Source organism: Dama dama, chromosome 7 (genome assembly GCF_033118175.1).
Source record: "Dama dama isolate Ldn47 chromosome 7, ASM3311817v1, whole genome shotgun sequence".
Taxonomy (NCBI): Eukaryota; Metazoa; Chordata; class Mammalia; order Artiodactyla; family Cervidae; genus Dama; species Dama dama.
This window is the reverse complement of record NC_083687.1, coordinates 41,597,713-41,611,952: the sequence shown is the minus strand read 5'-3', so window position 1 is coordinate 41,611,952 and position 14,240 is coordinate 41,597,713. Positions and strand designations below refer to the sequence as shown.

The 14,240-nt window shown below is 43.5% G+C and overlaps 1 protein-coding gene across 10 annotated transcripts in view; it reads right to left on the bottom strand.

The window, feature by feature from the left end:
* Positions 1 to 311: 311 nt before the first annotated feature.
* Positions 312 to 14,240, bottom strand: part of KIF13A (kinesin family member 13A) — a 195,048-nt gene continuing 181,119 nt past the window's right edge. For 2 of the 10 annotated variants that reach the window (XM_061147540.1, XM_061147543.1), the window contains 4 exons: positions 13,611 to 13,722; positions 12,069 to 12,220; positions 11,450 to 11,554; positions 3,459 to 5,421 (listed from right to left, as the gene is read on the bottom strand). In XM_061147540.1, coding sequence (XP_061003523.1) covers positions 4,537 to 5,421; positions 11,450 to 11,554; positions 12,069 to 12,220; positions 13,611 to 13,722 — 1,254 coding nt within the window. In that variant the 3' untranslated portion in view covers positions 3,459 to 4,536. Of the gene's footprint in view, positions 1,891 to 3,458; positions 5,422 to 8,633; positions 8,882 to 11,449; positions 11,555 to 12,068; positions 12,221 to 12,353; positions 12,576 to 13,610; positions 13,723 to 14,240 lie in introns of those variants that run through there. The other 8 variants (XM_061147546.1, XM_061147547.1, XM_061147544.1 and 5 more) reach the window with 7 other exon arrangements.

Genomic DNA, 14,240 nt, shown 5'->3' with positions numbered 1-14,240 from the left:
CCAGCACCAGCAGATGCTGACGGAAGCCTGGGTTGAATCCTGGCTTTGCTGCTTGCTCCCTGTCGCCAACCACTCCGCTTCTGTTTTCCTTTCATCCAACACTTAATAACAGCAGAACCCATGGCATCCGCTGCTGTGAGGATTAAGCGAGATAAATATCAAAAGGTGGGAATAGTGCCTAGTACATAGTAAACCCCCAATGAATGTTTGCTGTTACTATTATTATTTAAGTCACATGGACTTGCATACAAACAAATTTGGAAAATTGATCTGAAACTAGTGGCAGTGTTATTAAAGACAAACAATGGATGTTTTAAAATCGGAATTAGACAGTCTGTATTCTAAAACACACACACACACACACAGTCTGTACCAATTAAATACAATAAAGTTGAAAGGGGATATAAATTACAGTCTTTCTCTTTTTAAACAGTCAATAGTAAAATACTACAGTCAGCTCACTATACACAAAAATCATGAACAGCAGCTTTGCATTAAAATCTTACTCACTTACGGATGCTGCGAACTTCAAGGGAAAAGGTACAGCAGGCTATACACCCTCGCTCACGCCCACAACACATTTATTACTGTACATCTGGACCAGCTATACAAGCATCTACACAATAGGTACGGAAAGCACTTTTGTAAGAACTTCCGCACACATAATTCTTCAGGGTCTCCATCGGTAAAAGGATTCTACAGATGAAGACACACAGCAGGGTCATCTGTCTTCAACCATCTCCTGCGGACACTGTGAAGTGGGCACCCGCGAACTTCACGGCTCGTGTCATCCCTTCAGCGTTTTCCAGAAATGAAATAAAACAACGGCAGAACCACACCACAACAAACACCTACCAAACCCCAAACAAAACCACGAAGAGACGAAAACCGACACCCACCCGCCCAACCCCACTCTTAAGGAAAACCCCATGTGTTTTCTTAGAGTAATACTGCTCTCTGCATCCCAGCTGCCTGGCTGGGCTGGACCGAGGGACAGGAAAGGCGGGGATCAGAGCCCCAGTCGCTGTCAAGGGTTCCCGAACCGCGTCAAGTCAGCAGGCGGCAGACCAGGTGGAAGACCAAAGAACGGAGCCGTGAGATTTTTCAGTGTGCTTGGGAAACACGACAGAGAACGGCAGCACGTGGCCTGGGAGCCACAGGGTATATGGCACCGAACTTGCAGTCAAACACGTATGTACACATAAAACAAGAGTGGACAGCAAAAAACATTCAGTCTTGGGTAAGTTCTTTGGTTATAAAGAACGGCATTCTGTAACCTTTGCTGCAAAGAGGGATTTGCAACCTCATTCTCAGGTAAGACCATCTCTTTCATCTGTTTGTGTTCTGAGAGATCGCCCGAGCTGCTTTGTAAGAAAGTCCAGTACCTTACGATTTTCTACAAACCACTTTTATCCATTTCAGTGTGCAGTCCTGTCTCTCCAGACATACTATAGATATACATTTCATATACATAATATATATTATTTATAAAAAAAATTAGAGCATTGACTCCAGATTCTACAGTAAGAACTGATTAAAATTGTACAAGAATAAAGTCTGTTTGAATCTGTGGAGGTTTCTACACCGTGGGGGTGTGTAGTGAGTGCAAACAAAAATACTGTCACTTTGTGAAGCCAGGATTTTCAGTTCTCTGGAAGGAAGCAGAGGCTCCCGAGTCACCCAAGTGACAAAGTGCCGCTTCTCCCGGCTCGGGAGGGGAGAAGGGAGGAGGTGGCCCTGGAAGCCATGGCTTCTCCGCGCTGGTGTGAGGTCCGGCCGGGCCGCAGCGTGTTTGATAGATGGGCTGGTGCTCTGGGACGTGACCGGAGCAGAGATGCTGTGGCCTTCGGAGGAAGTGCTCACTGCCTCTCACCGAGCAGTGGTGCTCCCCTGGAACGCAAAGGCGGGTGAGTGCAAGCTCCGGTCCCCACCTGCCCTGCCCACCCACGGGGACCACCCCCCATGAGGGGCTCTTCCTAGAAGAAACCACAGGACCCAGTTTACTGTGGAATCCTGTTCTGGAGCTTACACTGTATGGGGAAGAATCGAGCTCCAAGGTGAAGCTTCTAGGAAAAGTAATGACTGCAAGCCCCAAAGTGAGAGTGAAAATCACGTCATTCCCGGGTCCACAACTCGAAGTCAGACCAGGGTGAGAACAAAAGTCAAACCTGAGGACTTCAACAGTCCTCCGGTTTTAACACAGTTGAAACAACTGATTAAAACCAAGATAACAAAAACACTAAAGCAATTAAAAAAAAAGATAAAACTCACCATAGTTCCAACATTATTACACTGATGCAATAAATATTTTTGTAAATTTCACTTTTAAACCAAGATCTTTGGCAGGGACACGCTATTCTGGAGCAGAATTCAGGTACTGCTCCCGTTACTGGCTTCTAAATAATTGAGGCGACAAAACAAGGAGTAGAGGGTGAGGGGGTTGCGGTCCCCTTCCCTCCTCTCTGGGCCGTGCCTCAAACAGTGCGGCCCTCAGACAGCCTACCCCATATTTCTCCAGCAGAGGGTTTGTGAAAACATCTTTCCCCCAACCCGGTACTGAAGCACAATATGAGGTGTGCGGGGCAGCCACGACTGGGAATCTGTACTTTTTTTTGCTGCTGTTATAATTTTATTTATGTATTTATTTTCGGTGGGTGCTGGGTCTTCGTTGCTGTGCGGGCTTTTCTCTAGCTGCAGCAAGTGAGGGCCACCCTCCAGCTACGGCATCTGGCCTTCTTGTGGTGGTGGCTTCTCTTCTTGCAGAGCATGCGCTCTAGCATACTCGGGCTGCAGCGATCTTGGCTCCTGGGCTCTAGAGCACAGGCTCGATAGTTGTGACACATGAGCTTAGCTGCTCCGTGACATGTGGCATCTTTCTGGGCCAGGAATCAAACCCATATCCCCTGCACTGGCAGGCGGACTCCCTACCACTAAGTCACCAGGGAATAGCTAGTCGCACAGTCGAGTCCGACTCTCTGCAATCCCAGGGACTGTAGCCTGCCCGACTCCTCTGTCCGTGGAATTCTCCAGGCAAGAGTACTGGAGTGGGTTGCCCTTCTCTTCTCCAGGGTATCTTCCCGACCCCAGGGATCGAACCCGGGTCTCCTGCAAGGCAGGCAGATTCTTTACCAACCGAGCCACCAGGGAAGCCCCTGGGAATCTGCATTTTTAAGAAGTCTCTTCTCCCCACACCTCACAGTGGGTCTATTGCGCATTTAGGTTTGAGAAGCACTGTTCCAGACTGAAGAATTAACCCCTGGACCACATTCTTCCTGGACTTCTTGGGAAAAGGACTGAAAAGCTGATGTACCAGCAAAGCAGATTCTGCTTAAGATTAGTGTAAAAGGAGGCTGAAGACTTTGACACAAATGAATGTTTAGCTTGTTAGAAAAGCAATGAGTAACTTTATGCTTATGTTGGGCAAAGAAGTCATTTTTGAGTTGTAAAAGAGACCACTCTTTGGTATTTGCAGTTTATTTATGAATATGCTATATATGTGACCACAGACTGAAATTTTAAGGGCTAATTCAGAAAACTTGGGGCGGGGGGCGGGGAATAGCACCAAACTGGATTGTTTTGCTTCCTCCGCATAACAGAGAGACTGAAGGGCACCCGGATCACCTTTGCCTTCACCCAGCGCAGTCCTAGTTCTGTCAGCTCTTTGTTTTGCTAAGCCTGGTGCTTCCATACCCTTTACACAGCTGTGGCTGGGGTCTGGGACCAAAACAGTGGTCCTGGATGAGAGGGGATAGTGGTACTCAGAAGCACATCACCTCTTTTTTACATAATTCACTAGTTTCCTTGGGAATATCAGCAAGACCCCACTTTTTTTTGTTCCACTATTAAAATTAAATACTGTAAAAACCCAGCCTGGGTAACTTCCAAAGCCCAAACTTTAATTTCTCAGGGAACTCACCTCTGTTTCCCCAACGCATTTTTTATCCTCTGGGCATCAAACGTCTATATTTTATCAAATCTGTGAGGCATGCCTTCCCCCTGCCTGTGCTTTACAACTCTGAAATTGCTGATGTGGTTGATTTTAATTGGAAGTATTTTTTTTCTTAATGATACATAAAATAATGGTGTATCTTGGGACTTCCCTGGCAGTCCAGTGGTTTAAGACTCTGTACTTCCAATGCAGGGGGCATGGTTCGATCCCTGGTTGGGAAGCTAAGATACCACATGTCTCACGGTTTGGCAAAAAAAAAAAAAAAAAAAGGTGTATCTAATAAAAGAAATCACTGATTTGATGAAATCTACCATATTTCATATCAGAATCCTTTGAGATAGCCAGGAATTAAACATCTCAGGGAATGAATACGAGATCGATCCTTATCCATGTGAATGATTAATTCAACCTATATGTCAGGTAAAAAAGCCATGGGTCCTATGTAAGTCATAGTTCCCCTCTGAAACTAAGAAAGTAGACTTACAGACTTGTTCCCCCATAGCCAGCTAGCTGGGCAGCATGTAAGCATGGTTCGAGAGGGCTCATCTACCCTGTCAGAAACACCTGGATGAATCTCTCCTACTAAGTCACCGTGAGGAAGGGCCTCTGGGGGTTGGGGCATAATGAGTGGCCATCACTGATACCACGGGACCCAAAGGACCACCCCTGGAATGTATCACCTGGTCATTCTCTGCCGAGGAACATAGCTGGCCAGGGTCCTGTGGCCCATGTGAGACACTCCTGCTGTCTGTTGTATTTGGTAGGTTCCTCCTACTTGAAAGTTCTCCAGCAGAAGAATCTGTCAAACCATCAAAATCTTTCCCATCTGACACACCCATAAACTCTGTGAAAGAGTGATCCTCGAGGATGTTTGTGGTGTGCTCCACGGTCACCTCCCTGGGGCAGAATTCCCTGGCCGGCTGGCCGTTTTTGCTGGAGCAGGCATCCTGCTCTGAACATGAGCTGGTCCTACAGAGGGTTCTGGAGTTTTTCTCCGGGATGCTGGGGGACAATGGGCTCCCTTTGGCTAAGGCACTGTTTTCCTTGAGTGGCACCTCGGTCATCTTTTCCTTTCCCAAGCCTCTTTCTAGTTCTGTCAACTCTTTGTTTGAGGATGGCCTGAAATCCTGCACGAGGGACGGTCCGGGATGCTCGCTGGAGTCTGTGTCCTTCGTCGGGAGGGCCAGCTGATCTGAGCTGTCACTGGAAGGGACCACCATGTCGGACAGGGTGGCGTTGGAGGCACTGTGGGAAAAGTAGCCACTGGTGATGCTGCTGGTGGTGGGGCTGCGGGACACCTCCTTCTCTAGGACCTTTGAGTTCGTCAGATCGCCTTTAGAAGAAAACCACTCCCTGTTCTCCAAGCTGGCATTGTAAACGCTGAAGTCAGCGAACTCCACAGGTACATAAGGCTGTGAACTTATCAGCTTCCGGCTGAGACCTTCTAGATCGTTTTCCTCCTCCTCAGAGTCCTACAGAAACAAAGCAAAAGTCAGCCATGAGCTCCTTATAGCGACTGGATGGTTGAGACAAGTTTCAAATACTTTACTGTTAAAGGCATTTGCCTTCACACGTTTAGGAATTTTTCTTTTTCCTTCCTGAGTTTGGTTAAATCCTGTCACCTGTTTGTGGACACAGGTACCTTATCCTCAGAGATCTATGAGCATGAAACTCTTACCATTCAGGATGCAGGAGGTTTATTTCTTCGGTGCTCACTCAATGCTAATAATTAGAAACCTTTCCTGCTTTAAGGGCAAGGATGGAAGGAAGTGCAGTGGCCTTTTGATTAGTTCCTCATGATTAGTTTCCAGTTGGAGGTTTTCCCTTTTCTAATTAAATGAGCAGAGGGACTGCAGAGGCTGGGAAGAGCTGCTGTTTTATTCTCACAATCCTCACCTCGGGGAGCAGAGTACAGAAAAAGAAGATGATTTGGCAAACAGTTTCTGGGCTATATTATGAGAAGGAAAAGCAGGAAATAAAGGCCCCCACAATAGCAAAAGGACAAAGAACACAATTTCAACAGCCATTCTCAGTATTCCACCAAACACTCTAACTGTGTAAAATACTAAATCTGACAATGACTGTTATTCCAGGGTTTTTGAGAAGCAGGGATAAAGCCTCTGACTACAAGGTGAGGAAGATACTATGAATTACATGGAAATCTCCTTTGTCAAATAGCTTTAGGATTCTGTTTATAAAGGTTGGTAAATATGCAAGAGTAGGTATTATCAACTTCCAGTCTCTTTTCCCAAGTGAATGATTCTTTTATATTTGGTGGAAAACAATGTAGGACACTTTTCAAATAAAAAATAATAGGATTATCTTCTTGTTCAGTCGCTAAGTCGTGTCCAACTCTTTGTGACCCCATGGACTGCGTGCAGCATGTCAGGCTTCCCTTTTCTATCTCCCGGAGTTTGCTCAAGTTCACATCCATTGAGTAAGTGATGCCATCTAACCATCTCCTCCTCTGTGGCCATCTTCTCCTTTTGCCTATTACTATCCAGTCATTTCTAATTAACCTTATAAACATCTGATGACACAGCAAGTATTCCTTTTCTCTTCTAAAATGTGACCTTTGTTCAACAAATATTCATTAAGCATCCTCTACGTGCCAGTCATTGTCCTAAGAACCAGGAATACCAATGCTGAGCAAAGACAGGTATGGCCCCTGCCCTCGGGGAGTTACAACAGTGGGTCCTTGCTCTTAGGACGTCCCTGGACACTGATGGATGGATGACCTTTCACTCAGTAAAACAACAGGGTGACTGTAAAGACCTGAAAACATTACCCTTATTCATTTCAAGACAGCGAAGAGGATGGGGAGAGAGAAGGATGGGGAGGGAAGGAAGAAGACACTCCACAGATACAGCAGATGGAATTCACAAATGAACATAAATTTCATCCACTGAATTTCACAGCAACCTTCCCTATCTCACAAGATGCTAAATACCTAAAAAATAGCTGTGTTTTAATGCTTCTTAGATTTTAAAACAGCCTGAATATAAATGATTTAAAAGCGTCACTAGTCTTCATTCCTTGGCTGTTAATCAGAGATGATTCTTAAATATCAGTGATAAAATTCCAGAAATTAGCAAACCAAATTTTTGGCAATACTGACCTTGCTATCTTACCTTTAACTATATTTTAATCAAGTATTAACAGCACTGTTTCAACGGGGGTGGGGTAGAGAGTTCTCTCCCCGGGGGCTAGGGGAAAACGTTTGTAAAAAAGAGCACAAATTGGACAGATCTGTCTGAATCTGTAACCTTCGCTCTATTTTCTAGATGCTCTATTCGACTTGATTCCCAGATGGCTCAGTGGTAAAGAATCCGCCTGTTAATGCAAGAGACACAAGGGATGAGGGTTCCATCCCTGGGTTGGGAAGATCCTCTGGGGTAGGAAATGGCAACCCACTCCAGTATTCTTGCCTGGAAAATCCCATGGACAGAGGAGCCTGGAGGGCTACAGTCCATGGGGCCACAAAGAGTCAGACACGACTGAGCAACTTAGCACACACACTGCTAGACTTGTTCAGATTCCAAATTGGATTTCAAGTGTTTGTTTCTCTTATAATTCCTTCTAATTGAAGCTGGCAAAGAAGCGTAATCCCAAAGCCCAAGAGTACATGATGCAATTGATTACTAAAAAGTTAGCTGTTGCAAGGAAAACCTAATTTGAAGATGAGAATTAAATATTCTGGGTCCCTTTTAATGCTTGCAGCTATTTCTTCTGAACACTGAGGAAAGGTCAACCTAAAATATAACTTTGCAGAGTGAAACATTCAATCACAAATTTAATGTGTAGAAATAGGTATACATATATTAATATCAGAAAGATAAATAATTTAGAATGACCTTAGTAAGACTGAAGGGTCTACAAAAACAAATAGGGATCAGGACAAAGTTAGGCACCTGGGGTGGGGTTGGGAGTGACCTAAAGAGAAAGGCTAAAGGAATAGGAACAACTAGTTCCAGAAAAAATAAAACTGAGTAGAGATTAATCATTTTCCAACATGTAAAGGGAGACAGAAAGTTTATGAAATTATGGTTTCCAAGGAGAAAAGAGAACTTAAGTGGCTTAAACTGCATTTTAAAGGAATTTGGTTAGACAGACTTTTTTTTTTTTTGGCAGTATCTCTTCACTCTGTATATATTTTATTATATTTTAAATGGAAGCATAGTTGATTTACAATGTTGTGGTAGTTTCTGTTGTACAACAGAGTGAATCAGTTATACATATATATCTATATATATACACACACATACACATTCTTTTTTATATTCTTTTCTATGATAGGTTATTACAAGGTACTGAATATATTCCCTGTGCTATATAGTAGGACCTTGTTGCTTATCCATTTTACATATTAGAAACATTTTATGCCAGGGATATTATTTACCATTTACCTTAAAGGAGGCTAAACTAAGCACCTCCCTACTATGTCTTAAGGACAGAGTGAAAACCTGTCCTAAAAGTAGGACTCAGAGTCAAGTTCTCCTGCTTCTCTGCGGCTACTATGTTCATGAGTTGATTTTTTGAGATTCAGTTTATGCAGCTGATATTTACCTCTAGAGGAAACACCTTGATTTTAAGGAGAATCAAAACTCACATTAAAGCAGTGACCTTCTGTAAGGACTTTCCCTGATTAAAGTCATTTGCACTCCCATTCTCATCAGTTATCTACCTGATGGTCTCTGTTTTCAGAAAGACTCCATCAGCCAAGGGTCCCTAGTACTTCTGTCCATGGTACTAAGGGGAGGGTGGACCCTTTGAAGAAACAGCAGCAGCAGGGTGATGAAACTGCCCTGGACTGGGAGCCCCAGGAGTCACTGGGGTGTCAGCCCATTCTACTGATGGATGGGGCTTTTGTTCCCATGTTCTCGTTTACTGTGAGACTGGGCAAATCACTCAACAAGTCTCGCGTTTCTTCCTCTGTAAGATGAGAGACAAAAACCATATGCTGTCTGTGCAGGATTCAAGAGAGGGAGAATTGACTTTCTTTCTGCTCTTCTGTCTGCTTCATGACTTTAAAAGAGAGACTGCAAAGACATCCTGTTACTTTTATCTTAGTCATGGAAGGCACAACGTACATTTGTCTATCTTCCCAAATTGGATGAGACAATAAAATATTGCTTGAAGAATCAAGCACAGCTATATTTACTATATTTTATGTGAAATGACAGGTTACTTTGGTAATTGGATGGGCTGAAAAATAAAAGGAACAATGTCCCCATATTGCTTCTCAACATGATTTCAAACTCCTTTGATCAGACTGAACCACTGATTTGCCTTCTATTTTTCCAAGAGTGGAAAAGGAAAGAAAGTGAATGGGAACTCAGGAATAAATCAGTTTATATCCACTTATAAGAGGAGAAATAAAATGAAAGCTTCCCAAACAGAAACTAGAACCTCAGTTCAAGCAAGTAATACCCTTAAAATCTACCGAAACATCCTGGAAAAGCTGCTATCTGAAATAAATCAAACGGTTCAATAGTTTCAGAGATGAAAAGTCTGCGGTGAGCCAGATTTCTAAGAAAGTATATGCAAGTCTCTCAAATAAGACTCCAGCAAGAAAAATGGCTCCATCAAACCCTGATTAGTGGGTTTCACGGTGAGTCTGATCACAGAGAATCTTAACTGCTGCTCAGAACTTCTTGGATCAAGAGAATCTAGTTCTATCCTACTCTCTCTGCTAGCTAACAGTCCTGAGATGGGTTTTATTTTAAAATAATTAAAGGAAAGTGAAGAAAATAACTACGAAGCAGATTGTGAACTGTGAGACTATCTGCGGGGCAATTTCTTGATGGTGTGTTCTACCAAAACGTATGGTTCAGATAGGTTACAATGTAGTACCCATGCAGTGTGTAGGTGGGTGCCATGTCAATAAACAGATAGTTGGCCAGCCAGAGAACTGAAGGGGTAACAAAATTAGACCCTGGCTCCTTTAACCTGGGCCCTGCCAGGGGGCACAGTGGTAAAGAATCCACCTGCCAATGCAGGAGATGCAAGTTTGATCCCTGGGTTGGGAAGATCTCCTGGAGATGGAAATGGCAACCCGCTCCAGTATTCTTGCCTGGAGAATCCCATGGGCAGAGAAACCTGTCGGGCTACAGTCCAGGGGGTAGCAAAGAGTCAGACACGACTGAGCAATTACGCGCGCACACACACACTCTTTGGCCCAGGCTGCAGCCCTTATCAGTTAAGCAGGGGGAGTCGAGTGTGTGACTGGAGAGCTCACTAACTTTGGGGGAGACGAGGAGCAGTTGTTGGTGTGCAAGCTCTCCTCCAGCAGGGATTAGGGAGGGGACTAGAAAGAGCACAAAGTGGGGAAGAGAGAGGCAGAAGGGGACAATGGGGCCTTTTCTTCTTTCCTCAATGGACAGGCGGAATGAGCAGCTCATTTCTTATGATCCCTGAGCGCTCCAAGCATGCAGGAGCCTGGCTTGCTGCACACCCAGGGGGAGGTTCTAGTTAGCATCACACCGTGTGCGTCAGCAGCATCTTCTAGAATCTAGAGGTTCAAACAAAGGATCCCGCACTGATGACACTCTGGAATGAATCTGACATGGGGCAGCTGGGGAAGGCAAGGGCCCACGCTCTGCCCGCAGAGCCGACTGCATGCAGACGAGCGCAGCAAGTAGACCCCTCCTGCTCCAAGCTGCCTCCCATTTTCGAAGCCTGGGGAACCACAGGAGAACGAAAGCTGAGACACAGAATTTGAGAATTCTCTCCAGGCCCCAGAGCACACACTTCCGTTTTTAAATTGAGGTGGCACTTATGATCCCCAGTGTCTAGTGTATCATGTTCTAAAAAACACTTCTCAAATTTGAAATGTGAAAACCAAGTGCTAGGAAATGAGGTTTTTAAGGTAGAGTTTCAACCTACTCGTGGTAAAATACAGAGAAGCCATCCTAAAAGCAAGACTGACACCGAGGGAGCTGGAATCTATTTTGCCAGCAAATGTAAAGAGGCTACCTGAGAGGTCCAGATGACGGGGATGGCCGGTGATGGATGGCGGAGCAGCTACAAACTACAGGATAATCTTGGCAACAGCATCAGGCAACACAAGAAAAGCTATCACACACCCACACCTAAATGCATGATTACTTACTCCAAGTAAGTGCAATTCCTCAAGGTAGATTAACTTCAGAATCTGGGCAACGTGTACAGGTTCATTAGAAAGATTCAATATTAGTTCAAGTGATTGTTACACATTTGAAAGACTAGAATCATGAAAGGTGCCTTTTTCTTTCTAAGCAAATTTATACTAAGCAAAGTAATATTAAATCAGTAAATGGAACACAGAAAAATCACAGGTCACGGCCACATTCATGCAAAATTTCATTACTGATGGTCACATGTGTCAGAAAGAAAAAAAAAAAAAAAAAAGCCAAGACTCAATACATCTCTTAATTTCTTCTAAAGTATTTGGATGATTGTCTGTGAAAGGGCCTTAAACCCACCACCAGGCAATAGGACAGAAATGGTTCCAGGACTTACAATCTTCTTCTCACGTTTGCTATTGAGTTCTACTGGCATGCGGCTGCCATCGCTTCCCGAGGGCACAAGGCAGCCAGGATTATGTGCCTGAGGTGGAGACATGCTCTGCAAAGGTTAAGACACACAGATGCATCACACAGGAGACGGCCATGGCCGAGACACACCTTAAGTCCGTACGTGCACGTTAGAAAAGCAACGCAAACACTTGTATTACGTGTGAGTAGTGCAGCCAACAGTCTGTAGGCTTGAGTTCAGCTACTGGTGAAAATCTCCCAAGACTACACAGATTCTATGCAAACAGTGTAACTGAATTTATCACATTAAAAAAAAGGATCTCTTCTATCTGCAAAACACCAAGGGAACATCTCTTTCTCATTTGAAATACTCTGAAAAAAGCCATAAGCACAAGGAACATAACAGCAGTAACAAGAAGCAGGAAATTCTACCATGACCCTGTGTGCTTGAGAAAGAGGTTATTTATTTCTGAACAGGATCCACGGGGTGATAACCCATACATGCCAACCTGCGGCATCTGACTGTGTTAATGCAAAGCATTACTTCTGCTGGGGCACAGAGCGTCCATTCTATTGTACACAGTACAGACAAGTCAAGCATTTACCTCCTGGCTTAGAAGAGGCCTTGCTTCAAGTGCTATCCTTTTCTTATGCTCCTCTTTTACAGGCATTAGGGGCTTGAAAAACTTTGGTGGCTGAGGAGAGAATGCTTTGAAAGGGCTGACTGTTAAGGCATGAGGATTCTCTGATGTACAACCTGGGGAAGACAAAAGGCACGGGTTTACAGGCACACAGCACTTTAACCAACCCACAGGGAGCGAGGCAGGGACGGAGCCAGAAGGAATATCTGGCGGAACAAAAGAACCAGTGTGTGAATACGGCTGACCTTGAACATCGCGGGTCTGAACTGCATGGGTCCACTCACACATGGATTTTTTTTCATTAAATGTACAGTTGGCCCTCAATAGCCTCAGGGTTTTGCCTCCGAGGATTACGGAGGACTGACTATGGGACTTGTACGCAAGGGCTCCGGGAACCAGTGGCCCTCGGATACTGAGTGATGGCTGTATTTGGTTGAGCATTAAGACAGGTCGGCAAGAATGGAGATGGATCTACAAAGTTAAAAAGAATCATCGAAGGCCTGGACAGCAGCAAAGAAATCAGAAACCAAATTTTCTACCTTCTTGTCAAGATCCAGCTTGAGCATCACTTCACAGACCAATTTCAACTCACGCTGATTTTCTATTTCTCTGAATTCTCAGAGCCCGTATTATCTGTAAATGCATTTTGGCACTTTCTGATTTACTGGCTTATTTTCTACATATCTCATTTTCACAGCTGGATTTTAAGATCTTGGCATCTTTTGGTTTCTGTCCCTGCATAAGGCAAGGAGAGGCTCAATCTTAACTCAGTAACGGAGTACTAGGTGAGTTCTCTCGCAAGCCACTGTTCCCTCAAGCCACCTTGCTCCATATGACTAAGGAAGGACAATTCCTTTTTTCTTGCTTTTACTCATTTTTTACTTTTTGGGGTCTCTATTTCTCCTTCTATATTTTTCTCTTCAATTCACTGGTACAAAGGAACATAGTAGGTAAAATATAAGGTGTAGGTAAGGTAACAGAGCTGATTGAAAAATTCTAAGAATGCTATTCCTTTCAGGGCACTAGGAAATTACATATTTAGGCAATAATGTTGTCACTGACCAAATTCATTTCTGGTATCATTTTTTTAAATTTCCTTAGGAGTCAGAGACATATTCTTGTAAAAACATACTTTGATTTGAGCACAAAACCATGATGGAGGTGGATATGCTTTTGGTAAAGAACGAACTCTAACCATAATGTAATAATAAGATTTGTATGTGTCTCAAAACTGATTTCAAAATCAGGAAATGATATATGAAATGTGATTTGAAAATTACAAGAGCTACACAAAAAGCCTATTATTAATTGGATGATATAATGGATACAAAGAAAAGAAAATTAAATAAGTGAGCAGGATATGTTCTATTCAAGAAGACACTTTTGGATCATCTAGCAAACTAGAATTTCAGCTTTCTATCTTATTAAATGCCATCTAGAAAAGAATTCCCCCCCCAGCCTTTCCTAAGAAATTATAAAGAGATAACACAGAAAAAAATATCTCACCACTACCTTCTTTACTCCTTCGAGGTGAATCCCTAGGCAAAGTTCCATAACACGATACATCCTGGTAACTCGGGCTGTAGTCAGACATGTCTAACTGGCTCTCTGGCCAACCCTACAAGGTAGAAACGCGGGTTAAGTGTAATTATGTTCCTCTAAAATGAGACAAGAAGCCTGATTGGAGTTTTTTCCTATTTCTTTTTATGGCAGTATGTGCTCTTTTTTTAAATTATAAAATAGATCTAACACGTAGAAAAATACTGGACGATATGACCAGTGTTATCATAACCAAGGTTATACCCAGAGTGAAGAAATGTTGGTAGTTTATTCTATTTGTTCAAGATTTAATAAAATCATTACAGATATAGTGAAATCCTCTTTTGGACCCCTATAGGACTCATTAAAGCTCCACTTTTATAAATTTGTTATGTACCTAAGATGACCAGATAATTTAAAGATCAACCTACAACACTTGAGAGTGAAACAGTTCCATTGACAATTTTTCCTAGGTAGCCTGGCATAAGCTTGGACTGCCCCAGGCAAATTAGGTGGTATGGTTACTCTATATATACTTAATATGTAAAACTTCCAAGCTGGCAAAGATATTGGTATAGTAAAGGGGGAAACCTCCTT